This window comes from Anser cygnoides, chromosome 2 (assembly GCF_040182565.1).
Source record: "Anser cygnoides isolate HZ-2024a breed goose chromosome 2, Taihu_goose_T2T_genome, whole genome shotgun sequence".
Classification (NCBI taxonomy): domain Eukaryota; kingdom Metazoa; phylum Chordata; class Aves; order Anseriformes; family Anatidae; genus Anser; species Anser cygnoides.
Window position 1 is genome coordinate 118,027,501 of NC_089874.1, and position 27,767 is coordinate 118,055,267.

At 37.0% G+C, this 27,767-nt stretch overlaps 1 protein-coding gene across 7 annotated transcripts in view; it reads right to left on the reverse strand.

Moving 5' to 3' along the window:
* The window catches only part of CCDC178 (coiled-coil domain containing 178), a 181,039-nt gene that overhangs the window by 1,697 nt on the left and 151,575 nt on the right, over positions 1-27,767 (reverse strand). For 6 of the 7 annotated variants that reach the window (XM_048049361.2, XM_048049356.2, XM_066992901.1 and 3 more), the window contains one exon: positions 14,380-14,514. The exons of the other annotated variant lie outside the window; for it this stretch is intronic. In XM_048049361.2, coding sequence (XP_047905318.2) covers positions 14,380-14,514 — 135 coding nt within the window. The remainder of the gene's footprint in view (positions 1-14,379; positions 14,515-27,767) is intronic. 7 annotated transcript variants of the gene reach the window in all.

The window sequence follows — 27,767 nt, forward strand, 5'->3', positions numbered from 1 at the left end:
ACCTCTGACCTAACACTAACAAATCCTCCACTAAACCATATCACTAAGCTCTACATCTAAACATCTTTTAAAAACCTCCAGGGATGGTGACTCAACCACTTCCCTGGGCAGCCTATTCCAATGCCTAACAACCCTTTCCGTAAAGAAGTTCTTCCTAACATCCAACCTAAACCTCCCCTGGCGCAACTTTAGCCCATTCCCCCTTGTCGTGTCACCAGGCACGTGGGAAAATAGACCAACCCCCACCTCGCTACAGCCTCCTTTAAGGTACCTGTATAGTGCGATAAGGTCGCCCCTGAGCCTCCTCCAGGCTGAACAATCCCAGCTCCCTCAGCTGCTCCTCGTAAGACTTGTTCTCCAGACCCCTCACCAGCTTTGTTGCCCTTCTCTGGACTCGCTCGAGCACCTCAATGTTGTTCTTGTAGCGAGGGGCCAAAAACTGAACGCAGTACTCAAGGTGCAGCCTAACCAGAGCTGAGTACAGGGGGACAATCACTTCCCTAGACCTGCTGGCCACACTGTGTCTTATGCAAGCCAGGTTGCTGTTGGCCTTCTTGGCCACCTGAGCACACTGCTGGCTCATATTCAGCCAATTATCAACCAATACTCCCAGGTCCTTCTCTGCCAGGCAGCTTTCTAACCACTCATCTTCCAGCCCATAGCGCTGCTTGGGGCTGTTGTGCCCCAGGTGCAGGACCTGGCACTTGGCCTTGTTGAACCTCATACAGTTGGCCTCAGCCCATCGGTCCAGCCTATCCAGATTCTCCTGCAGAGCCTTCCTACCCTCGAGGAAATCGACACATGAACCTAACTTGGTGTCATCTGCAAAGTTACTGAGGGTGCACTCAATCCCCTCATCCAGATCATCGATAAAGATATTAAAGAGAACTGGCCCCAGTACTGAGCCCTGGGGGACTCCACCAGTGACCGGCCTCCAACTGGATTTAACTCCATTCACCACAACTCTTTGGGCCCGGCTAACCAGCCAGTTTCTAACCCAATGAAGCGTACGCCAGTCCAAGCCAAGAGCAGCCAGTTTCACGAGGAGAATGCTGCGGGAAATGGTGTCAAAAGCCTTACTGAAGTCAAGGTAGACCACATCCACAGCCTTTCTCTCATCCACCAAGCGCGTCACTTTGTCATAGAAGGAGATCAGGTTTGTCAAGCAGGACCTGCCTTTCATAAACCCATGCTGACTGGACCTGATCTCCTGCTTGCCTTGCAAATGCTGCGTGATGGCACCCAAGATAATCTGCTCCATGAGCTTCCCTGGCACTGAGGTCAGACTAACAGGCCTATAGTTCCCCAGGTCTACCTTCCGGCCCTTCTTGTAGATGGGCGTCACATTTGCTAGCCGCCAGTCGACTGGGACCTCCGCTTATAGCCAGGACTGCCGATAAATGATGGAAAGCGGCTTGGCCAGCTCTTCCTCCAGTTCTCTCAGTACCCTCGGGTGGATCCCATCCGGCCCATCGACTTACGCACATCTAAGTGCAGGTCACCAACCGTTTCCTCATGGATTGTGAGGGCTACATCCTGCTCCCCATCCCGTTCCACCAGCTCAGGGTACTGGGTATCTAGAGAACAACTGGTCTTGCTGTTAAAGACTGAGACAAAGAAGACATTAAGCACCTCAGCCTTTTTCTCATCTCTCGTCACTAAGTTTTCCCCTGCATCCAGTAAAGGATGGAGATTCTCCTTAGTCCCCCTTTTCATTTAAAAGTATATATAAAAACATTTTCTGTTATCTTTAACACCAGTAGCCAGATTGAGCTCCAGATGAGCTTTGGCCTTCTAATTTTGTCCCTACACATCCTTACAATCCTTCTGAGTGGCCTGCCCTCTTTTCCAAAGATCAGAAACCCTCTTTTTTTCCTAAGCTCTAGCCACAACTCTCTGTTCAGCCAGGCCAGTCTTCTTCCATGCTGGCTCATCTTTGGGCATGTGGGGACAGACCATGAGCCATTAAGATTTCCTTCCTGAGGAGTGCCTAGCCATCCTGGACTCCTCTGCCCTTCAGAACTGCCTCCCAAGGGACTCTGCCAACCAGTGTCCTGAACAGCTCAAAGTCTGCCTTCCAGAAGTCCAAGACAGCAATTTTACTGGTCCCCCTCCTGACTTCTCCAAGAATAGAGAACTCTACCATTTCATAGTCACTCTGCCCAAGACAGCCCTAAACTACCGCATCTCCCACCAGTCCTTCTCTGTTTGTGAACAGAAGGTCCAGCAGGGCACCTCCCCTGGTAGGCTCACTAACTAGCTGCATCAGGAAACTATCTTCCAAGCTCTCCAGAAACCTCCTAGACTGCTTCCTCTGAGCTGTATTGCATGTCCGGGATATGTCTGGGAAATTGAATTCCCCCACGAGGACAAGAGCTGATAATTTCACAACTTTTGCCAGCTGTCTGTAGAATTCCTCATCTGTCTCCTTATCCTGGTTTGGTGGTCTGTAACAGACCCCCACCAGGATGCTCGCCTTGTTGGCCTTCCTGCCGATCCTAACCCATAGGGACTCAACCTTACCATTCCCAGACTCAGTCTCAAGTTCCACAACATCAAAACACTCTGTAATATAGACAGCCACACCACCACCCCTTCTGTGCTGCCTATCCCTTTTGAAGAGCCTATAGCCAGTCATTGCAGCACTCCAGTCATGGGAGTGGTCCCACCACGTTTCAGTGATGGCAACCAAGTCATAGCTAGCCTGCTGCACAATGGCTTCCAGCTCCTCCTGTTTGTTGCCCATGCTGCGTGCATTAGTGTAGATGCACTTCAGCTGGGCCATTGCCTTCTCCCCCGGCCCTGACATTGTTCTCTCTGGCACAGCTCTAACGAGCCTTATATATCTCACTCCCTTTTCAAAAATACCCATGAGAATGGTTGGAAACAAAGACCTAAACGCCACCCTTTACTTCTCAGCCTGGAGTATGCTAAGAATGCATTGCAACAACCTGTGAGCACAGTGACTGTAACACAATTTACTTGGAACTTTGCTCAAAAGAAGGAGTAGTTCCTGTTTCTAGGTTAAGAATATCACCAATGCAAAGAAAAGAATAAATGGGATGATAGTGATGTCTCATTTTGCAACAAACTGGTATCGTAACATCTTTATGTACTTTCTGCTTACAGATTTAATTGTTTCCTTCCATACCACCAGCATCAGCCCTTTGAGTACACGGTCAAATGACAGTCCTGTTATGTTGGGCCTATGACAGATGTTTACTGATTTGTCCTCAGGAAGGAACTGGTTTCTCAGTCCATCAGAGAGACACCATCAAAAGACACGATCTGAGAGGTTTCTATTTTGTTCATAACTGAGGAATAAAATAATTGTAATATGCCAGCAAAATAAATATAATAATAATAATAATAATAATAATAATAATAATAATAATAATAATAATTAATAATAGGTTGAAGTTTGGAAAATTAAACCAGGTAAAAAAGAATAGGTGTTTAGGAAAAAGGCTGGAGAAGCCACAAGCTGATATGTTTCATATCAGCTGATATGCTGATATGTTTCATATTAAAACCTGAATGTTTTTAAAGGATGTATTTGGAGAAGATAATGAGTGGTTTTGAAGACACTGCTTATAGTAAAATAATGTAGAATATTTAATACCACAGATGCAACTTTGGGAGATTACAGTGCCTGTTGCAAGAAGTTCCTTATAGGAGTTTTCTGTGGGAAATGCTTGATTGAGTCAATCAAAATATGGGATAACTATTACACATTTTATAATTTTGTACATGACAGTCAGGATTTCATTCTGGTAGGTCATTTGATTCTCTGCAGGTGGCTCTGTTGGTTTCTGGAATAGTATACTGTGAATTACATGTTACACAAATGAAAGGCAGTTATAATTCTGGATAACATTGTATTTGATTCTACAAACATCTTTAGGCCTAATGCAAAGATTCCTTTGAATAATTTATCCAGCTAAGTGTCTGTGGTCCCAAACTCCTAATTTAAAAATGTTGATAAATGAAGTATCTCTTTAGCTAATAAATGAAGTATCTCTTTAGTTATCCTTTGTCAGCAACATTCATTTTAATGGAAAGTGAGTTTACAGGGTTACATGATTGAACTACTGAGCCAAGTCAGTGTTGGCAAATGATGGGCTAAATTATTGATGTTACACACTAATGAATTCTGATGAGAAATAAAATACAGACATTACATTTCAAGTGGTTCATAATTATTTTTGTACTTTAAAAGCAATTTTATTCTTTTTCCAAATCATACTGTTGCTGTAAAACAAAAACATAGTTAGTGATTATAACCAAAATTATTGAGTTTGAGGCAAAAATGCTCCTGTAAGTTCTCTTATACAAGTATAATGCTATTCACACTATGACTCTGATTTCTTCTTATACTTCTGGGAGAGGATAATTAAATTAAATGTCTAAATTTTTAAACTGCTGTCTTTAAATAAAATAATCTACTTTGCAATGGTGGTTAAGAGTTCAGCAGATGAGTTTATAATCTATGATATATCAGCATGTTTACTAGAGATGTTCTGAACTACCATAATTAATTCAGGTAACGACAAAAACAGAAGAGCTGCCAAAAAGGAGCTTTCAACATGTAAACAGTTCATCATTAAACTTGTGTTTTGATATATGTTTAAAATGGGTAGAAGGAGGTTACTCAACTTCAGATAGCCCAAAGTGATGTTGCGAGGTTGAATCATTAATTTAAAATGTCATTTCTCTGATTCTTTACTCAGTGTACTGGATAAAGAAATGTATTTATTTATTTATTTATTACTCACAAAACCAGAGCTAAGTATTTGTTTATTTGGCAAAATTATAACTTTGTAAATCCTTAATCTTCCTTAATCTTGTCCTTGTAAAATGGACTTTAACCTTTCTTAATTATACGCTGAAGGCTTCTGTCAATTGCTGGAAAAGCAAGTCTAAAAAGTGACACTTCCTTTTCTTTTTGACACATAACAACTAAATAGCCATCTTACTTGGCTTATTGCTGCATTCTCTTGTCATTCATACCATTTATTTTGAATGGAATCACAATCATTCTCACTTAGCTTACAAAAGGAATCTTATGATCCAAGTTATCTTTAAGAGGTTTGTCATTTTGGGCCAAATTCTCAAAAGAGAGGTTCATGAGCAATAGAGATTCAGTATTATGTATATCTTGGCATTAAGCTTGAAGCCAATATCACAATATGTATAGTTATTTTAGCACAAATGCCTCAAAACCACAGCTTTTTGTATTAAATTGAACTATTTAGAAACTTGATCCCTCTATTCTTATATAGGTATCTATCAGTTAAGCTGATGGAAACATATAGCGCATTCAAACTATATTTTCTCTTGTCTAGACTGTGTTTAAGAAAACTACGTCTTTCCTGCTATTCAGCATTGTTGCTTCAAATCAGGAGAAAACATGAATTGGAAAAATAATATTATTGATGAGAAATGATTGCACTTCTCTGGAAAAAAAAAGAAAAAAAATATATATATAGTTTTCACAAAGCTATAATAAAATACTTTAAGGAGATTTTGGTTGAGTATGCACTTTCCCATATTGTCCTGGATATAAAAGGATATAATCTAATAACACATCTACTCAAACCAACACAGCAAAACTTTGCAAAGAGAGTCAAGGATTCCTATACATTTCACTAGGAAGGAAGGAAAACCTTGAATTAATTATTGCTGTATTGTGAAGTACTGCTGTTTGAACTACTTCAACTTATTTTTGTGTAATAGGAAAGACTACCCTGAACTGTAGATAGGGCTGACAGCATTCCATATTTTGAAAGCTGCCAAGTATTCCCTTTCATAGGATCCATTAAACTTTATTTCTTTACACATTTTAAATATTTTAAATATATAAATACTTGTATTTTATTTATTCAGGAACTGGACTCAATAATTCCTGTGGGCCCCTTCCAACTCAGAATGTTCTAAGATTCTTTGATTCTATTTATTTGTTACAGTTTATTTAAATTATTGTGTATAAACACTTCAATAAAGATTCTAGTTATTTAATTCAATACTTAAATTTTATGCTACTTCAGGAAAAAGTAATAGAGTAGTTTTCAGGTTCTGGAAAAGACACCAAGCATAACTACTTCAATGTTATTTGAAAACTTCACAATACATGATCCAGTGTTTCATCAAATTTTTATTTCATCAAGTTTTAAACTAAATTTCTGAATCACTTTGCCAGGGTATACGGAAAATAATCTGAGATTTAAAGACTACTGTCACAGTGACATCTCCCAGTGGATCAATTTTTAAGAAGCTGGGAGTCACAGAGTTTCTGTCTTCTTGTCTTTTAGGATCTACTGATTTGAGTTGTCCTGCTGACAATAAAAACAGCAGAGATTTTAGGTTTTTCAGTTCTTCAGATGTGACTGCAGTTTTGTGTGTTTGGCCCACAAATGTAAGTTATCAGAATTGCAAGTGGAATGAATATGAATTCATAGACTACATTTATGAATTCTAATTCTCTTTAATTGGAGAATAATTTGTGCTCAATGGGAAATGAAGATTGTGTAGTCATTTCATCAAGAGTTAGATACCAAGTTACATGTAGGAATCTTTTAAATCTGTAACCACGTATTTCATTATTAAAAAATGTTGTCTATAGCTTTCCATTAGTCAGCATGTTTTAAGTTACAGCGTATCTGTGTTTGGAAGTTAGAAAGAGTAAGAGTGTGGACAAGTATAACTATTCTGGTAATATATGAGGGACGCACTCTAGTAAGTGGTTCCGAATAGTGAAGAAATGTAGCTCATAGGAACTCTTCTTTTAAAAGAAATTTAAAAATAAATATCCTAGATCTTATTGTTCTATCCTTAGATGTTATTGTTCCATTTTTTGCTAGGTCACAATTTTTAGTACTCAAAACACTGCTACATATTTCTGCACTCACACAGCACACACACATACACACATATATATATATCAATATATTGCAAGCAAGCTAAATAACTCATCACAACAATAATCTTGCTCAGACTAATCTTAAAAATATGAGAACAGTTTGTGTGTTTCCAGAGACCATCTTCTAGCCTCCATCACCGACAGGTTTTCAGCAGAATATCCTTCAGGTGGTGATTCTGGTCTGGTAAACACAAATGTCCTATTATTTATTTATTTATTCGCTGCTATACACTACAGCTTTTAGGTGTCATTCTAATTTCTAAGTGATTTCATTCCCATCCCATTTACTTCACCTACTGAAACTTTCAAGTGAAGCCACAGAAGAGGCAGCCAGTTAAGGTCTCTCTAGGTGTTCCTGTGCATGTGTGAAAATGTTTGAGGTTACATTAGTCTTTGGACATGATGCTTTGAAAAATAAAGTATTGATGTAGAGCACAAGAAGCAAGGTGCTATGAGGTTTAAGTGGCACATACAATTAAATGTTGTGTCAAATGAAATGTACACTTCAATAGTGAAATGGAAGTGATGTCATAATAAAGACACCAAAATTTTGCTATGTGATAAGTAAAATGACAGATCATGAAAATAAGACAAGGAAATCAACAGACTATACCTGGGTTTTTTTGGAATTGGGCTTATTTTGAGATTACTTTCCACTCCTTCACTAGAGGATTCCCTCTCACCATGCAAAAACAAATACATGGTTATGAACATTTTCGTGTCTATTCCATGGCAGTCGTATTTGTCACTACACATACATGATAAGTAAATTCAAATATTTTGGTGGATGCTTGTCAGGGTCATCAATTGAATCTACAAAAATCTACCAAAAAAAAATTAAAGATTGAAATAAAATATTATATCAAATTTTGAATAATTTCAGGTGTTACAATCCAAAATTCATAAGGGAGTCAGAGGAAAACCATGTATTTTTAGAAACTATATACTGGATGTTGATTTTCATGTTTATTGAGAAACCTATTGATCAAGTAACAAATTCTTCTGCTCAGAAACATCACTACCATGAGCAGAAGCAGAAATAGCTGCCTTGTTGGTCTCAATTCCCCTGTAACAGTACAAAATAAATATTTCATAGATGTATAATAAAACCAGCAAAATTTAACTTCAAAATTGTAAATGTTTACTATGAATAAATGTGACTAAGTACAAAAGCTTAGAATTAATTAAAAGGTGTGTAGTTATGTCCCCTCAAGAAAAGTTATCTGTCATCTAACCCCATATGTCTCCAAGACAAGGCAGAAACAGCAAGACTGCTAAAGTGAAATCAGCAGGCAAAAAAGATACAACTGAGTGTAATCAGCATAAATGGTGATAACTCAACCCATAACAGAGAAAAATAAAAGAGAGAGCATAGATTTTGAAGAGCATCAGCCCTGGGGGACACCATAACACACCTGTGTTAATAAGTTAGAGAACAAAAGATGTACTTAAACTGACTACCATCTGACATATAAGAAGCAAGTTAAGAATGAGTGGTTTTCAAAAAAAAAAAAAAAAAAAAGGATAGACTCTGCCTGTAATAAGCAGCATTATAATGTTTCCTGGCCCTAGTGGAACTGCACTCTCTTCCTACATGGAAGTAGAACAGGGAGCCATGAACACCATGTGAATTTTGCAGATTTAGGAAAACGTTTCCTCAGGTAAGACATAGTATGTATGCACAGAGATATCCACAGAGATGTCCTCTGTAGATCAGCAAAGTCTAAAAACCTTAGATAAAAATTGTCCTTTCTCAGGGAATTTCTTCAAAAATTGTTCAAATGAAGACTATCTAAAATAGATCAAAACTCTTTTCTAGTGTAAACTAGCATATTTCAATACAGTGGAACTATTTTAAACAATAACAGCTTAAAATTTAGCCAAAAGGTTTTTAAGGATTTCAGGTTAATCAATGAAGTTGTGTAAAGTTGTGGAAAACTTATAAAAAATGAAAGTATTCTGGAGTTAAAATGACAGTCTGTGGTCTGATCTTTCAGATCCTTTGTGTCTTATGAAGCAATTTCCACTTAATCAAAATGGGTAAAAAACACTTCCAGCAAAGAAGTTTCTGAACTCTAAATCCTGATGTTTTATTTTCATACCACGTTACACCAGTGTGAGTGGCTGACTAAGGTCAGATATATTAAAAATTAAGCCAATAATCTTGTACAGGTTAAAATGGTACATTTGTGGTGCTACCACCAGAATAAATAAATAAATAAATAAATAAATACTTAAAACTACAATATTTTTGGTAGCATTTTAGCTCCCAAAATAATTTTGACAGAACAATAGTCAAGATAAATCATCTAAAATGATGAACTAAATTGAAGACTGTCAGGGTTAAAGTCCAGTCACAATCCTAAATAAAGCTACATCTGCCATCATATATCATTTTTGCAATTAGATAGCTAATTGAACTTACTCAAGAGCCAAGTTATTGAAACTCCAAAACGTTATTGGGAAAACTAAAGTCACTGACTGAACAAATACCTTGCCCATGCACTTCTGGGAGAAAAGGTTTTATTTATTTTTCTCAAGTTTCTTAAACTAAATAAGTTACTTTTATTATTTACTGATGGATTAAGACTGTATTGCAGAAAGATTTCTGAGGACTGAAGTCCTCCAGCAAACTATAGAATATGGACAGCACCTACTGTGATGATGAAATTTTCCCCATGTTGCTCTGTCACATTTCTTCAAACCCCAACAAGACAAAATCTCCATGAAGCTTTTATTTGAAGACAACTGTCACTGACTTCAGCAATAGTCTTTGCTCCTCTCCTTGAAGAATCAGTATAATCTACAGTGGAGCTCATAGAACTTTTACTGTCATGATAAAAACAAAGTTTCTTATCAGAGACATTAGGCATACATATAAACTTCCCAGAATGAAGTTGCAATCAGGCAGTAGTAAAGGAATTCTTAAAACTTGAGACTGCTTGGAAAAAGGTCGAGCATAAGATGAAATACTCTTGCCTAAGTAAAGCCCTGCGCTTTGCTCTACAAAAATAAAATAGATGAAGAACCAAAATTGAAAGTATAAATAATTTCAGCCATTGATCTCTGCTCTAGAAGTTGATTTGATTGCCAACTTATTTATTATTTAGTATTCCTTTGGAAGAATTTCTTATCCTTTTTTATAATATTGCAATTTAATTGCTAGATTTTATTTTATTTTTCCACCAGAAATATACTCACTAAACATATGGATCCTCAGTTGACCATTCTTAATTCCAATTCAAATAATAAATATTGAAAAAAAATAATAACTGTAAGAATCATGTTAAAATCAGGGAATATATATTTAAAAGTCTAAATGATTGAAATAAAAGGAGCTTTATAAATATTAAAATGGCATTTTGTTTAAAAAAAAATCTGTTAATGCCACTATGTACAATATAGACTACTGACCCTTAGCATAAAGAAAGTAGAAGCTAATGTTTAATACAGGTTGGCTCCCATAATTCTGCCTTCTTGGTTCACACTCATATTGTTGACACTTTGGATGGTATGTCTTCCCTTCAGTCACACAATCACAGCAAGAGTGAGCATATACTCAGCTGTATTACTTTCTCCTACATACAAAATAATGGTTTTGGGGTTTCTTACTCGGAACAGAGATCTAAAAGGAGGTGCATTTAGAAGCTGGTGTGTTCTGGTTATGGTTTCCTGATAAAGGGACTGCTGCTGGGTGGGGAAAAGCAGACCAAAAACGTGTACAGCCAGTGCTAAAGCTGGACGTATAGCCAAGGAGGGACACTGCTTTTTCCACCCTAAGCATAGCAAAGCAAAAAAGCAGTCCCTAGGACATTTAAGGCAGTGACTCTTCTGGGTACTGCAGCATCCTCCAAGTTGCTGTGTGCTGCTGGGGACACAGTGCCCGCATTGCACTAATCCTGAGCACTCCCATTCAGTTTAGTACAGTTACCAATTTAAGGTTGGTAAGCAGACCTCCAGATTTGGAAAGTGTTTGCAAGCTGTGTGCTTCCTCTCATCCCTCCTTCCTCCACGCAGTGAAGCTAAGTGTGCAGGAGAGGGCTTGAAGTCAGGAATGTGACAGGCTGATGGCGCCTTTGTTTTCCATCGCTTGCCAGGCTTACTTCTGGATGATAGCTTCACAGACAAAGTAGCATATTTTGTCTTCCCAATACCTCCAAATTGCATGTGCACAGAATCCGATATTAGCCTTAGCTTAGCCAAGGGCACATGTTAGCAGTGTGACAGAGAGGGAAGCCTGCAATTAAGAGCAAGCTCAGACCCATGCTTAACTAGCAGGGAGAATGACCAATGGCAAACCTCTGGCACTGATGCCCAGTTTGGTGCTGATAGAAATTGGTACTGGTACTACATCAAATTCTTTCTGAAATAATTTTGAGACACAGACATCAAAGGAACTTGCCATCATTGTGAAGTTCTACTATTAATGTAACTACATTTTAAACTTAATTACTTTTAGGGAGATTTAATTGCAATAACCTTTTGCTTTGTTCTGTTTTGCTTTGTTTTTCCAAGTTATCATTAACTAAAGGACTTTGTTATTAAGTGGGATCCCACCTAAGGTTTTGCTTTTTATTTTGTTTTGTTTTCGTTGATGACTAACTCCACTGATACCTGTTACTGCAAACATCCTCCTCACTAATGTCCTTGGCACTGTCATGGTCTCATCTAGGCCATGGTTATTCCCTCTGAACCACAAAGTCTTACAGGTACTATGGTCCATCTCAACTGTTGGAAGCAATGGGAGGGAAAGCCTAGACTTTTGAAAGTAGGCTTAGCAGAGGAAACACTGGTGCAATCTGTCTTCCAGTCTGAGGCAGCTCTTGATTTTCACATCACAGTTTTCCCCAAACTCTGCCACTGTGTGTAACTGGAGAGTGTTACTGGTTAAAAAGTACCTGCTGGAAAGGTTAAAAGAAAAAAAAAAAAGAAAAGAAAAAAGAACAACAACCCTGCATTATCTACTTTTAAGCCTCTCTTTGGATCTCACCCAGGTCATGGCTTCTCTAAAATATTAGAAAACACTTAGGCAGTCAATGTACTGTATCTACTGCCTCTCCTAATTCACTCTTCCTTTGTGATTCACCTGCTCCTGTTTGCTCTAGTCAATGTAGCTGCTGGAACACAAGCGCTCATGAGCCGAAATCACCTCCATGCTGCACACTCTCATGCAGCTCAGCACAGCAGGTCCTCAGCCTCACATGTTAATGTGAGACGGACACAAGAAACAACAGCAAGAAAAGTGTATTTCTTGCTGAGAGGAAAGGAAGGAAGAGGAATGGCTGTCATGTTATTTTGGAAGTGCCTGCCACCATGCTGAATGCCATCAGGGTAAGAACTTATTTACGAGAAGGATAGGCTGGTCCAACAGTGACACAGATAAAGTAAAGACACGGGTCCATATTTAAATAAATCATTGCCAAAACGTCTAAAATATAAAAATATCATGCTTTCTGAGTGGAAATACTCTTCCAAATACCTTGGTAATTGCTCATAGCTGAACTAGTTTGCATTTTAATTTTATATCCTTTCCTTGTTTTAATGGTAAGTTATTTCCATGCAAACTGCATGGAAACATAGCAAGAACTTTAGAATACCAGAACCTTTGTCAGAAACAGATGCCGCAGATAATGAAAGTGGGCAGGGAGTAGAATTTTTTCCAGACTTTGAAAAAAATGTTGTCTCTGGTAGGTCTGAGCTATTCAGCTCTGAACACCCCTAAATGTTGCAGGGCTTTATGTCTTAAAGCTTAACTTAGATCCACCTCTATCATTAGATGGGTCACTCATGAAGACAAGATTTACAGACATAGCTTCTCAGCATGAAAGACATACGTGGAAAAAATTATGCTAAGGTGAAGGACTTCTAAAAAACTAATTAATTAAAATATGGACTAGTTATTGACATGATGTTCAATGATATGTGAGGTTCATAGTACATCCATTAAAATAGTGTGTAACATTAGACTAATGTAAAGATTCATATGTGAGGAAACCAGCTGCCACCTGTGGGTTCTATGTCCCTGTTATTATTCATGAGCTTTAGGCTGAACATCAATCACCTTTTTTCTTCACTCACTATTGGAGTAGTTGAACACAGGAGAGAACAGAATTCATCATGGCTACCCCACAGCAAAAATGAAAAAGGAGCTTTTCCAGTTTTTCAAATGCTAAATGAGAAATTTGAATGAAAAAAGTGTAATTCTCCACTTACCTGTCTTCACTAGCACACAGTTCATGCAATATTTAACAAATACAACACAAAAACAAGTCCATAAAACTAAGAAAGTATTTCAAATAATTGTGTACAAAATGTGAGTATATTTTTATTGTAATTATTTTTTCTTGAATTTCTGATTTTAATATGACATTTTTTTCTACATCTTTTATAGCAGTAGAGCATATATGGAAAACTGGAATTTTAAAATAAAAATCCTCTCTATCCCTTAGTGAAATTCTGAAAACTGAACATGATGTTGGTGCGGTTTAATGGACTTCAAGAACTTATTCAAACTTAGCTTTTACTTTAATGCCTCAGATATTAACTGGGAAGTGCAACTGTATAATATTAAAATTTAATAATATTGCTTGCACAATCATACAACAAATCCTGAGCGTTAAAAATCACAAATCAAGGTTTATAAGAACATGCTGCACTAAAGCTTCATCATCAACATAACTTCTTTTGCAAGGAATAAATCCAAAGAATTTTTTGATTGAAGTCTTTTAAAAACTCTTCACAAACGCCATCTGGTTATGGCGATTAACTATTGGAAGAGATTGAAAGGAGTGGCTTTACAGAAATGTGAATAAGACCATTGCACAAGACAAAAAGAACAAGAATATTCAAACCATATATTATATAATAGTTATTTTTCTTAGTAAATATATATACCTAGGGAACAAGTCATAAAATGAAAAACAATACATGTCTGGAAACCATTTCTTAAATCTTGTAACTCCATAACATTGCTTCTTTACAAATAAGGAAAAGTTATCATATAACAGAGCTGGGAAGGTATGGTATTTCTAAAAACAGTCCCATGCTAAAGAAATTAAATATGAATACAGTGAAAATGGCAATATTGTTTACCATGGAAATAATATTTGCACAAAACAGGATGGAATAACATTTTCTAAAACAACTGAGCAGCTATACTAATGCCGCTCTGTGTTTCAAATATTTATATCCAATATATTTATAATAATCTTTTCAAAGGTTCGTGAAAAATAAATTTAATCTTCCTTTTTTTTTTTTCTTTTTTTTTTCTTCCCCCAAACTATGCATGGTATATGTGCTAACTTACTGAATTCATCCTTCATGCAATTCCAGTTTATTAAAGAGGTTAAAAATTTATAAAACTCTGATGGGATATGGTTTTAATGCTTCATCACACTACCCATCATTTGCTTTTCAATCTAGATCAGAATGATCTTTCCTACTTCCCTGCAATCACCTACCTGCACAGCTAATATTTTCTGAGCATTCTCCTGAGAGGCTGCCTGGATCCTCGCCAGCCCAGCCTGGCCGTAGAGCCCGCGCTGGCTCAAGTACGCCGCCAGCGCCCTGCGCATCCTGCTCTGCAGCACACACAGCTGGAACGGGAGCCGGGGGGTGGGAGGGGGGGACAGAGGCAAAAAAAGGAGGAAGGGGGAGGATGAAAAAAAAAATAAAATCCCAAGTCAGAGTAGGAGAGGAAATTAATGGCAGTGTTCAAGAAGAATGATGGAGGGAAATATAGAAAGCAGTCAATAGCCCATTCTGCACTGTATGGACCTGACAGGAATTTCACAGTCTCTTGATTTTTCAGCCCACTCATGTGCATTCATCAGAAACCAGTCACATCTGGCTGCCAGGATGGGGGGTTAATTTTCTCTAAATGCCTCAGCAGTTTTGTTCTAGCTGAGGCAAACTCTGTGACTGCAAAGCTGATGAGTAAAATATTTCTACTTCACCCAGTTTAACTCAAAACCGATAGCCTCGGGACATATTGAACCTTTCTTTAAGAAAAAATAATCTTTTGAAGCTTTTTGAATGGCACATCAGGTCAGGCCAAACTTTAAAATGCAAGTTTAAGACTTTGATGGACACTAGGGCTCCCCCCACCCCATTTTTTTTTCCTTTTTTTTTTTTTTCCCTGTGTAAAGCTTATCATAGCTTGGCAATATGTGCTTTAGTGCATGACAAAACTAAAGAGAATTAACTTAGCCATCAACTGCTCAGGGAGAACAATAACAGGAAAGAAATTTCCAGATAGAACTTCCTATTAATCTACCTAGCTATAACCATGTGACATGAAAGCATCTAACAGCACTAAATTACACAGAATGCAGCTACTGAGAGTGACACTCCTTAAAAAAAGGATTGTCTAAAGATGTATCGTGAAGATATCACTTACCGTAGGAATTGCATTTGTTACAAAGAGTTATAATTGATATTATTCAAAGGAGGAATGCTCACCCGATAGTCTTTTGCTATTTGTTAACATTAATTATTGCTAGAATCTATAGTTAAGACTTGTATCAGTTTTTCCTTAATCTGCAAGAATTTGTAACTCATAAACATGGTGTAGCACGTCTCTCATTTCAGAAGAAAAATGTTTAAATATGATCTGAAAATCTACCAACACAAAATGCTTTTGAAAGACCATGTGCTTTGGTAAATTCTGCAAACATTGCTTCATACTCTAGACCAGCTGTAATTTAGAAAATGGAAGTTTAAACTACCTAAATTATTGCTTAGTTGAAATACATGGTTTTGTTTCATCAAGTTAATTATTTCAATAAATTTCATAGCTATTGTTAGCATGAAGCCTTCAAGAGTATCCCTGTCAACCAGATTAACACAATGGATTGTACCATTCCTTTGGAAATATTACATTTCATTAAGGTCAATGCCACAGGTCAATAATTGGATCAGTTATAAAGAAGCTTTTACATGATAAGATATGACTGCTCTTTAGGAGCAAGCGCAGTGTACCAGGTGAAAAATACACTTTTTCAAAAGAATGTAGATTATAGTAATATCGGGTGAGCTATTACAGCCTAGAGAGTAATTAATGCATATTTTCAAAATTAATGGCCTGATTTTCAGAGATACTGAGTTTCCACAAGTCCCATTAGATTCTATGGAAGCTGTGAGTACTCCGCATCTTTGTAAATGAGTCTGTAAAATATTAAAACAGATCTTTGTACATATTTGTTTTGAGTCATGCCAGTGTATATTAAAAATAACATGAGGGAAGGTAGATGAACTCAATGGGAAAATATAAAAATATTGATCTGAATCACAGCCAAAACCTGAAACCAAATATGAATACGTTTTCCAATTTGTAGAAGCATTTCTAAGTGCTACTGCTCCTTTCCTCCTACTTTAAGATTTTTTTTTTTCTTGAAATAAATCTCAAGCTTTCCATGGGTCTGTTGTTAGTTCAACTATTTTCAAATCTCGTGTTGTTTGATACCATTCTGGAGTCTGAAAAAGAATGCAGGTGAGAGAGGAGCAAAACAACTTGTGATGTTTTAATAAAACAACCTATTTCAGCCCAATAGAAAAACAACTTAAGTAAAAAACTATTTTTGGATTATCAGAATTCCAATTTTTGTAAAAATATCAAATAATTGCAAGATATATTGTTGTTCTGAGGAAAATGGAAGTTGGGGGAGCATGTGAAAGGATTTGTTATTGAATGGTGAAAGGGAACAGTGTCTATCCAGTTCAAAGACTGTCCAGGGTTTTGTCTTGAGAGAATAAAAATACATTCAAAAGTTCCAAGGTTTGACTGTTTGAAAATAGCTATAATAAGTATTGAGAAACTGACAGCTTGTAATGGCTGGTGTTCAATAGGACCTTCACTAACGTTTCTCATTTCAAAGAACCAAATAACCACTTGCAAATTACAAGTACATGATAGCTGTTGCTACTATTGTAAGTATCCCGTATCTAATGTATTTCATATTTTGAATATGTTTTATTGTGCCTAGCATAATAGAGACTAAACTCAATATTTATTAATTTTACAATATTAATTGCAACATAAATAACATTCATGCACACAATCAGAAATACATGTCTGTGTGAGAAAGTAACATCTTGATCAAATGTTACCTGAAAGCTTTGAATAAACTGAGGGACTCTGTAACCTAGGAGGGGCAATGCAACTTCCTGAGTCTACTTCAGACCCATAGTTAATGTAATAATTTAAAACAGAAAAAATCCTAAGTCATCCAGCTGAAGAACACTTCTAGTCCAATATCAGCCTGTAAATTTTGGAAGTTTGGCCATTGTCTCTCTGTCTCTATAGGCAATGACACTTTTCCCTTAGATTCTCTTCTTAGTCATATAATAGACTCGTTAGCTTTTCCTTGTCTTTTAAATTTTTATCACAATTTTAAGTAGAGACTTAAGAAATCACGGCATGCATGAGTTGCATATATGACATTACTGCTAATTCTTCATTTTTTGTTGCTTTGATGCACTATAAGAGAAACGTGCTGTTTCCTGGACATTTTCAATACATTAAACAAAATGCTGACAGGTAAGGTAACAATATCTTCAGTGTGCAAGGCATAGAAACATGCAGAGTAGCCAAATATTTGTATGACAGTCTCCTTGTTTTAGATGTTTACTTGCCTATAGGAACAGCACTGAAGGAAAAAGCAAACAAAAAGACAAGAGAGCTTCAGATTTGGGTGATTCAAAAGGAGAGGATTTTTGTTTCTGTCAAGTTTTGTACCTCCCACAACTGGAGCTGATACAGGTCTATCGTTAGACCCCACAAAATAATCTTCTGTTAAAGGGACTGTAGGTGTTTCTGCAATCATCAAAACTAAGTTAATTCAGCAAGGAGAAGCAATCACTTTCAAAGAGCTTTCTTTCTCTTTTGGATGGGAGGGAACAATTTTTGCAGCAAGTGACTTCTCACAGTCCTCAGCCTACCAACGAAGAGATGTTGAGCCAGCAGCTGGAGATGTACCTTTGTGAGCTGCTGGGGAGAACAAACGATGCTGTCAAGGAATTGCCTCGCCATTCTGCTACTTTGGGTCTTTACCTCTATTCTTTACTCATATTGTGTTTCCCCTAGATGCTTTGCAGAGGGGAATGTATGGCTCTGTATTTATTTAATTCCTAATTTACATGTGGTACTTATCAATAATAGTGTAGATTTTGGAAAAGGAGATATGAACTAGTTGCCATAGCTATTTTACTAGACAGGAAGCTTAGATTATGATTTGGGGTATACCAAATATTGTGCCTTATTCTGTTCTCACCTTTATCTTTTGTTGTTGTTGTTGTTGTTATGATAAACCCAGATACTTCACTAAATTCATGCCTGGTTTCCTATAATATGAGATTGAAATTAAGCTACTATTTTAATCTGAAATTTCTCACTTGAGGGATCAAACTGGGACCAAAAGCATACAACACTTGAAGCTGAGGCCTATTCAAGCCTAACACATTATTCCAGTTGTCTTGTTTCTAGGTCCTCATTAATTAAAGCTATGATAATATTTAGATTCTCTATACAGTAAACAAAAGATAAATTGTGGTATGTGCCGTACCTCTATTCACATTCTAGCCGGCATGGCCAATGACAGCAAATAAGATGATGTGGGCATTAACTGTTAATTCTTGTTCACTAGTTGAGACACTAGAAGGCTTGTACTCCAGTTAGTAGCATATAAAAAAGCCCACATCATCAAGCATAGGCTGCTATTATTACAGATGGGAGTAACACTGGGCTTGCACAGATACGCTTTCATGTACTACAAGAGCACCTTCATTTTGCTGTAGTGTGAGACTAGCACCAGAAAAACTTGGCCCCTGAGTTTGGGCAAGTTATTTTAAATAAAGAGACATTGTTTGCTGGTACAATATCAAAATTAAAGAAAAAAGAACAGAAAATCATGCATAGATAAAAAGCAATTGTATTGTATTTTGACCAGAATATTTTCTAATTTCATTGTTTGGCCATTCACAAGGACACAAAATTTTCGCCTGCTTATCTTTCATTACACGGCCTAGCTGTGTTGGACTAGACCAATGCAGATTATAGACATATTTGACAACAGACACAGAACTAGGGGTGTTTACTTGGTTAAACATAAAATGGCATCTGGCACCATTAAGAATACAAAAGGAAAAACACATGGAACTCAGTCATGATGCTTTTCCGGTGGTCAACAACACAGTACATGGTCTGCTTCTGTTGCCAGTTCCAGCCAGGGACTACACACTAGCGTCATACTTGGTTATGATTACAAACCCAATCCTCCTCACAAATGTTTTTAATTAGTGAGATTCAACTGATCTGAATATAACTGTTCCTGTTTTACACATGAGAATATGAAGAGAGAATCAGACCCTCTATGAATAACATTTCATTTTATTTTCCAAAATTATAATTATTCATAAGTTATGTATTCTACATTCAGACTACAGACTTGCATCTAAGACATTTGATCTAATAAAACTGCAAGGTTCTGAATCACATAAAACAGTAAACATTATAATAGATCTAAAATGAGATATATTATAGGCAGGACTAGTATGCTTCTTACCTCAAAAGAAGATTCTCTTTTAATTTTGCCAAACTTTAAACATTTGATCAAAAAATGTGCATGGCAGGTGTTTGCCCCAGGCTAGATTTGTTTGGATAAACCCAAGCAGTTTGCTTTTTCTCTGAGGTTTTCTAGGCAAAATACTTTACTCTGCTCCTGTTAAAAAATCGTAGTGATGTCTGCTTTTCTAGATACAGTGTTCAAAGATGACTGAAATATCACAGGGGGTGACATTTTTGTATATGATGACTTCATAAAAATCATCTGGTGAAAATTATAGGCCTTTGGAAAACTTCTGACTGCAGATAACCACTAGGAAGTTTTTCCATTTTTATCAGCTAAAAATTTTAAAAACAGTGTCCCCTGTAAGCATTCTTGAGACTCTCCCTGCTCCTAGACTTGACCAGACTGTTAATGTATCAACCTTGCCAAGCAAGTGAGAATGCTTATTTCTACATAACTTTACCCTGTACATAAGCCATCTTCACAAAGCAATTTGTTAAACATCAGTTCAAGAATACATCACTGAAACTTAATTTTCGCTATAATGGCTATTATTTCAGCACAGGATGAGATTTGTCACTAACAATGTGCCTATCTCTATATCAGCATAAATATGCATCTTTTGATGCTCACCAAACATGGAGGAAAAAAAGTAATTTTGAAAACTGGAAGGTATGTTTGGATCAAACTGAAGTCTGGGTTAAGGATGCCCACATACAATTAAGAAATTGATCTTGTTAATCAAAATTTGTGTAATTCTAACAACAGAAGTTTAATTTAGGCTTTACAGAGCTACGCTAAGATACAGTAACAGGAGATCTAATAAGGACACAAAAACCTAGAGCATTAACATGGAATATTAATTGCCAGTACAATAATACTTTACCATTAAGATTGAAGATACTTAGAGACACAGCTGCTCCAAATAAAGGTTTATTCCAGACTGAAAACAATCTAAGGAATTACATATTGAGACATTTTAAAGAACTACCATTTGCAGACACAGGAGGTAAGTCATAGCTAATTCTCAAGTGACTAAAACCATTTGTGAATATTAAAAGGAAGAAGAAATGGAGTAAGCAACAGCAAAAATGGAAAAATATACATAGCTGAGGCAGATGAAAGAAACAGATGGGAAGAGCATTTCCAAGAATTCTCACTAGACTCAGCCCACAATCAATACCATATTTTGATGAAATATTATGAAATATTATGAAGCTAAACCATTTAACATTAACAATAACCAGTTGAGATGTCAGTCATACACACAGCAATCCAGAAGCTAAAATTGTCAAGGCAGACAGCAATGATGTTGTCACCAAGAAATGGATCACTAGATGCCACCATTTAAATGAAACTCACTCAGAGAAAAAGATCCCTCTCCTTCCTCCTGCAAGAGAAATCTTTTTCTGTGGGGTGTAACACCCCACAGGAGGTAGGATGAAGCTGGACACAAATCTCAGTGAACAACAGTCTGGATTCAGCTGAGGTGAACACGAATGAACTACAGATATTCATAGTAAGGACCATCATAAAATAATACACTATATGCAGCACATCATCAATTCTCAAAAACCCTTTGAAAGCTTATATACACCTGCAATCATATAGTTAGTATGAATGAGGTTGGTGCTGTGAAGAAGGCAAAGGATGACAGAAGAAAAAGTGCACTATAATGAGCAAGGCTCCTGAATGTAACTCTGCAGAAATGTATTATTTTTATGTCTCTGCCACACTGTACCCTTGGCATGTTAGCCAAAACATTTAACACCTTTTTTTTTCAGAGATAATTGGGAATTTTGCGCTTTCTCTTTTTTTTTTTTTGGGGTGGGGTGGGTGGTCATGGGGGGGGGGGGGATGTTATCCATAGTAAGTCTTTAATTTCCAGTCTTGATTAGCATTTAGCAATAATAGATTCACCTGAAGACAGTAGGAAGACTTGAAATCACAGTGTACCATGAAGGTATTTTTCTAGCATTAATAGACTGGGGCTAGATCTGCAAAAGGCTTTAGGTATCTCATTGCTATGTTTGGCAGGTAAAACCATAGTTATCTATGTATTTGACAGTACAGGATGCTAAGAGTATTTCATTAAATTCTTCTATTAAAACACAACTCTGGTTTATATTCAGAGAATATAATTCTTTTGACACTACTCTTGACTGACGTTGATATAAGGGATACAGAAACCTGTCATTCTGGGTTCAAAATAATATTATTTCATAATTCTGCAGTAGTCTCTCATAACATGAGACATCAGGATATTACAAAATATAGCAAGCCAAAATGAAACTAACAGAAGTATTAACTACTACTAGTCACTGCTATCACCTCACTACAATTTTCAGATCTAAGCAAACTGCCATTACATTTCAAACAAAGAATAATATGTCACTTCTAAATCTACACTCTATTTTCAAATGATGCTAATCTTATATCAGAGGACCCAATGTGTGTGTCATATTAATTCAATAGTGCAATGTGAATGCTAAATTCTATGTAAATGACATAAGCCTTATCAGTTCCATTCATTGTTACAACTCAAACAACGGCAATTACAACAACTGTACAGATTTTGGCGCTGTAAGAATGGCAGATTTATTAGCAAAATCCAGTTAATATTTATCTTTTCATACTGTTCAACTACCAAGTTACACCTGTACAATATACAAAGCTCCTAGGTAATGAGATATTTCTTTATTGTCAAATCTGCTCTACAGACTGCTGGTAAAGATTACATAGCTCATTTAAATAAAGCTCTTTTGTCAACAGACTGAATATACTTTAAAAATGAGTAAAAGCCTCATGAAAAAAACAAACCTCAGCTGATGTGCAAGTATACATGAAAAGATGCACTTTTTTTAGACCTTATTCCAGTTGTGAATGCTTTGGTAAGCAGATTAGCAATGAGAAAAGAAAAGAAAAAAGAAAGGAAAGGAAAGGAAAGGAAAGGAAAGGAAAGGAAAGGAAAGGAAAGGAAAGGAAAGGAAAGGAAAGGAAAGGAAAGGAAAGGAAAGGAAAGGAAAGGAAAGGAAAGGAAAGGAAAGGAAAGGAAAGGAAAGGAAAGGAAAGGAAAGGAAAGGAAAGGAAAGGAAAGGAAAGGAAAGGAAAGGAAAGGAAAGGAAGGAAGGAAGGAAGGAAGGAAGGAAGGAAGGAAGGAAGGAAGGAAGGAAGGAAGGAAGGAAGGAAGGAAGGAAGAAAGAAAGAAAGAAAGAAGAAAGAAAGAAAGAAAGAAAGAAAGAAAGAAAGAAAGAAAGAAAGAAAGAAAGAAAAAGAAAGGAGGGAAGGAGGGAAGGAGGGAAGGAGGGAAGGAGGGAAGGAAGGAAGGAAGGAAGGAAGGAAGGAAGGAAGGAAGGAAGGAAGGAAGGAAGGAAGGAAGGAAGGAAGGAAGGAAGATAACTGTCTTTTAAGATCTACTGAAAAACAAACAAAAGGCCAAAAAATCAGAGTACAATCTTATACTAAAAATACTGGATAAAGTGAAAAGAAAGAAAAAAATAAATTTGAGGAAAGAAATTAAAGACTAACATTATGACTTTTAACTCCTGTCAGGAAAAATAAGGAAAGGAGACACTCCTTTATAAGATCAGGACATCTTTCTGCTTGTTGTGGCTACTTATTATAAGCATTTTTAATACTAGTTTGAAAATGAAAAGTGTGCTTTCTGTATTAGACTCCTCAAAATGTAGCCTAGAGCTTGATACTGAGTAGATATAGAATATATTTGATGTTATTCTTTCCTCAAAGATTTTTATACTGGCCAATTTCTACTGCTATACAAGAGAAATATAATCTGCACTTATCCAAACATTTCTCTGTATATCATTTAGTAACACTGATAATCAGATACTGCTACTTTATCCTCAAGAGCCTGAAAAAATGAATGTAAACATTGTGCAAATGTGTAGATAATTTTCCTTATCCCATACCAACGGCTTTATTATTATTAAATAATTTTTACCTCCAAAGCTCTCATCTACAGAAGTTCACGACTTTTCCCAACTTGCATTTGTTATTTATTCAAGGCCATTAAAGGAATGTGTCAGACAGCACAAGCTGAAGTGTCAAAACCCTACAAGTAAACAAGATCACTCCAAGGAAGTTCCTGACCTTGCCATTAATTTCTCCTGTTAAAGCAGCCATATTCTCTAATCATTCCTTTTACAGACTTTACTGCTTACTCTGAAGAGAAAAAAATGTACAATATAATAATACCATATCTCATCCTCTGTCCCCTCCTAAAGGATTTCTGGAGTATAATTGTTAACACCTTATTCAAAAAGTAAACTAGTACACTTCTGACATTCAGTGTTGTTGAGAGTGTTTTTTCATGAGCTTGTAATCTTGAAAATAAAACTAATAAACTACCTGATTAATATGAATATGTTACGCTACTTTCCCAAACAATTTAATAGTGAGCTTCATCTTTATGAAAGGTGAATTCTTGCCTTCTTTCCTACATTAAAATACACTGAGATTAATTATCAAAATGTACTTAAGTTGTAGATCTAGCAGAATACAGAGACAGCATCCTGTCTCTCTTGAAAAATGAACATAAAATATTATGACGATAAACATTTATATTAAGCTGTTGTTTCTGATTCATATTAAGTATGTCCTGATCATTGCAAAACAGTAAAATGAAATTTAAAAGAGCATTTTTTTTTCTAGATGACATATACATTTATCAATTATCCCTTACGACTCCATGAGAACACAAGGATCACATATCAACAACATCTTGCTTTCTGGCCAAAAGCTGGTCTATTGTGACTAGGTATTATTGTCACTGTGTTTGTGTTTCTAGGCCTTTGGCACCTGACAGTGATCTCAGACCTGCCAGTCACTAGCCCATTCCTAGATCTAGTCTCTGTGCACTGTGGCCATGTGCCAGAATAGCCCAGGTCATATGATGGGTGCCTCAGCAGTCACATGCTCTTGGCTGCTTGGCTGAATGACCACCAGCATCCCTTTAACTGTGATAGGAACTTGACTTCCAGTCACCTGTTTCAGGACTGATATGGTCTTCAGCTGAACAAAGAAAGACTTTGCAAAGGAGTTGCAAAGGTTGGGTTTGCATAATAAACCACCCCACCAGCATCGGCAACCCAGGGATTGGATATTCTGCAGGGCCAGTGTGAGTATTGAGAGGTAAGTGTGCTTCCTGGAAGGCAATGAATCAATCAAAAGAACAGCTGGCCAATTAAGATGTGCATAACTTCTTGCCAGATGTTACCTCAGTGCTGATGGCTGACTGCATCTTAGAGATGCACATTGTTTCTCAATCCCTGGGGCTACTTTTATATCGTTAAATAAACAGAGCTAGGAACCATTCTCTGGCGGTAAGGCGAAGTGGAACAGTCTGGCTTTGTCCACACTATACTGTCCACTACCACTTCTTTGCCCTATGCGATAGCCTCCCTGCCCTAAAACAGAAGTAGCATTTCAGGGGGCATGACGGGTTACCTGCTGAATGACAGAATGAACATGAAGGCTGTGTTTCAGTCTTGGAAGATGAAACAGAGGTATGTGCTACATACACTTGGCTGTGGCCAAGCCTCTTGAGATAGTGGTGGGATACTGTATGGTGCTGAGGGAAATAAAGCTGGTGCTGTCCCATCCATGACCCCTGCTTGGAGCAGTCCCTGTTGTGTTATTGACTTGTGTTAGGCTTTCTCTTGGAAAGTGCTAGCTAACGCAAACCAAAACAGAGCAGGGCACTATAAATAATCAATATGGAGAACTATAGAGTAGGTCATGCCAGGTTCTTAACCCTCTTTTATTTTCCAGGTTAAATGTAGCCTTCATGGCCAAACAGTATCCTGAGCTTCCTCAGGATAAAAGTGTCTTGGGAAGAGTCAGATACGTACACGCTTTTCATAAACAATAAGAGATTAATTCATAAATAATAAGGATTTGAGAACAGGATGGAATTAGGAAGAGAACATGAAGGTTGGAGGGGGTCCAACTACACTAAGCAGAGAAAGATAGGGAAGATATTTGTAGCTGGAGGGCATTACAGTAGGTCAGGCTAGGAGCTACACTGTGAAGCAAAAAAAATAAAAAATTAAAAGGTAAGGAAAAAGAAAAAAAAACCATACCCTGAGGGTGATAAACTGAATTCTTTAATTAAGTTACCAACCAACCTGTTTTGACATCCTTAGTCTAACCAAACACTCTTTTCTTCTTATCTGGCACCAGATATTTCATAAATCTTATGAAAAATTCTTCAACCTACTCATCCCCTTCATGACTATGACTCTAGCTCTGAATTATGTCTTTATCCCAGCAGCTGATTTCTTGGCTCAGGGGTCAACATAATGTGACAGAATGGCCTTTCTTGCTGACTAAGCATAAGCATCTTCTGAGGTTTACAGAGTCATATTCCCATACCCATCACACCTACACATCAGCTTCTCTGTACAGTCATTCATCCTGTATGATTCTTGGTAGCTTTCTCTCTGAGACCTCTAACAAGTTACTTCATTCTCAAATCTGAGAACAGAGTACCCAGATAGGCAGTACTTGTTAGAATTTGTCTGTATTTCCACACATCATTATCTGGATGCCTTCAGTCAGGATGGACATTGCATTGCACAATTATTAAAGGGAAGACAGAAATTAAAATGGTGTTCATAGAACAAAATGGAGTTTACAGTCAGAGGCTTAGCTTCAGTCTGTCATAATGCGTACTGTATTAACTAGTCATTAAGGTAATTGGAATAAATAATTGCAGGCCTTGCCTGAACCTTTTGTCCTCAGGAGGGCTTAGACATTCAGCCACATTTCTGTGGAAAACAGTGTGAGCAAATAGAAATGGCTCAGTGAAGTCACATACTGGCAGCAATCAGTCACTCAGCAAGTTCTGTAAGTCTCAAAGTACAAGAGATACCAAGAGTGCTATACAGACACACATAGTGTGATGTAGATAGGACAAAACGCAAAGGAGAAGCTTAAATGATATTAAAAGAGCACTATTTCATTGCGCTTCTTTCTGTTCTCAGAAGAGGAAAGACAAAGGAGAGGAAGAAGAAAGAAGAAGATGACGAAGAATAAGAATAAGGACAAAAACAAGTATGTGTCTGAGAGGGCAAGAATGAGAATTCTCCACCCTAACAGTACATCTCTATTTCCTTCTGTAATATTCCCACACAACATTTCATAGACAAAAAAAGGAAAGAAAGCCATCAAAAAAAAACCTCCAAGTTGTATATCTGAGTAAACAACAAACAAATAAAACAATTCTTCACATTGTTCTACCTGCTCTTCTATTCTCTACAGTGCCTTCCTCCCTTCAAATTTAGAGAGCTCAGTCAGTAGACAGAAGTCTGCTATTGTGTTTACAGTCTGAATTTCAAAGCGTAACTTGTGTTTCTTCAGGTATGTATGCGGACTGTGAATAGAGCAGACTATTCTGACTGCCAGCAGAATAAAGTAAATCTGTGAATACAAAAAAACTACAATTGTTTTTCTTGACCAAAATTGCTGCAGATAAGAGGACAGGTTCAAATGGGTGTGGACCACAGAGAACACTGAGTGGTGTGGCACACAAGACGGCTTATAATGATACGCTATACTGTTAATGTGCACTGTGTCAACTGCAGCAGTGTAGATTTCAACAGTGCTGTTTTATACTAAGGAAAGACTAATTTGTGCAATTTTGGCTTTCATTATTTTGTCTTTATTTAGTCACCTAATTACTTAAAACATTCGTTAGCAATTCTCTGTGCTTCCAGTTCCAAACTTTTACTCAAGCTTAATTCTGCTATTTCTGTGTACACATCATATTTAACTTACTTTTCCTCCTCAACAGCACCCAGAGATTGGCAATGATCTATTAGATTGTAATGCTATTTTAAATTATTTACCACATTTCATAATAAATTATAAATCAGCACTTTATGTAGCAACAAGTTAATGGGCAAAGTCTCCTCTAAAAACTTTAATCACATGATCATGTTCTACATATCAATAAAAAAATAATGTAAAAGCTAAATAAGTTTTCATTTCCTTATACACTGGGAAGTTCCCAGTTGCTTCATCATTTGTAAAGGAAAATACTTATGGGCATTCCCATTTTCTGGAAGTAGCAATTGTAAGAGACAACATCCTCATTTTTCATCTGCAGGCTAGAAGTGCTACTTGTCGCTCCCTTGGTCCCCTCACTTGGAGGACCCATAGCACAGTTCCCTCCCCGTCTGCATATCACAGTTTCGAATGCAAGGAAAATCAGGGCCCTAAAGCGTCCAATGTGCATGTGGGTCTTATCCCACTGCTGACTGGGA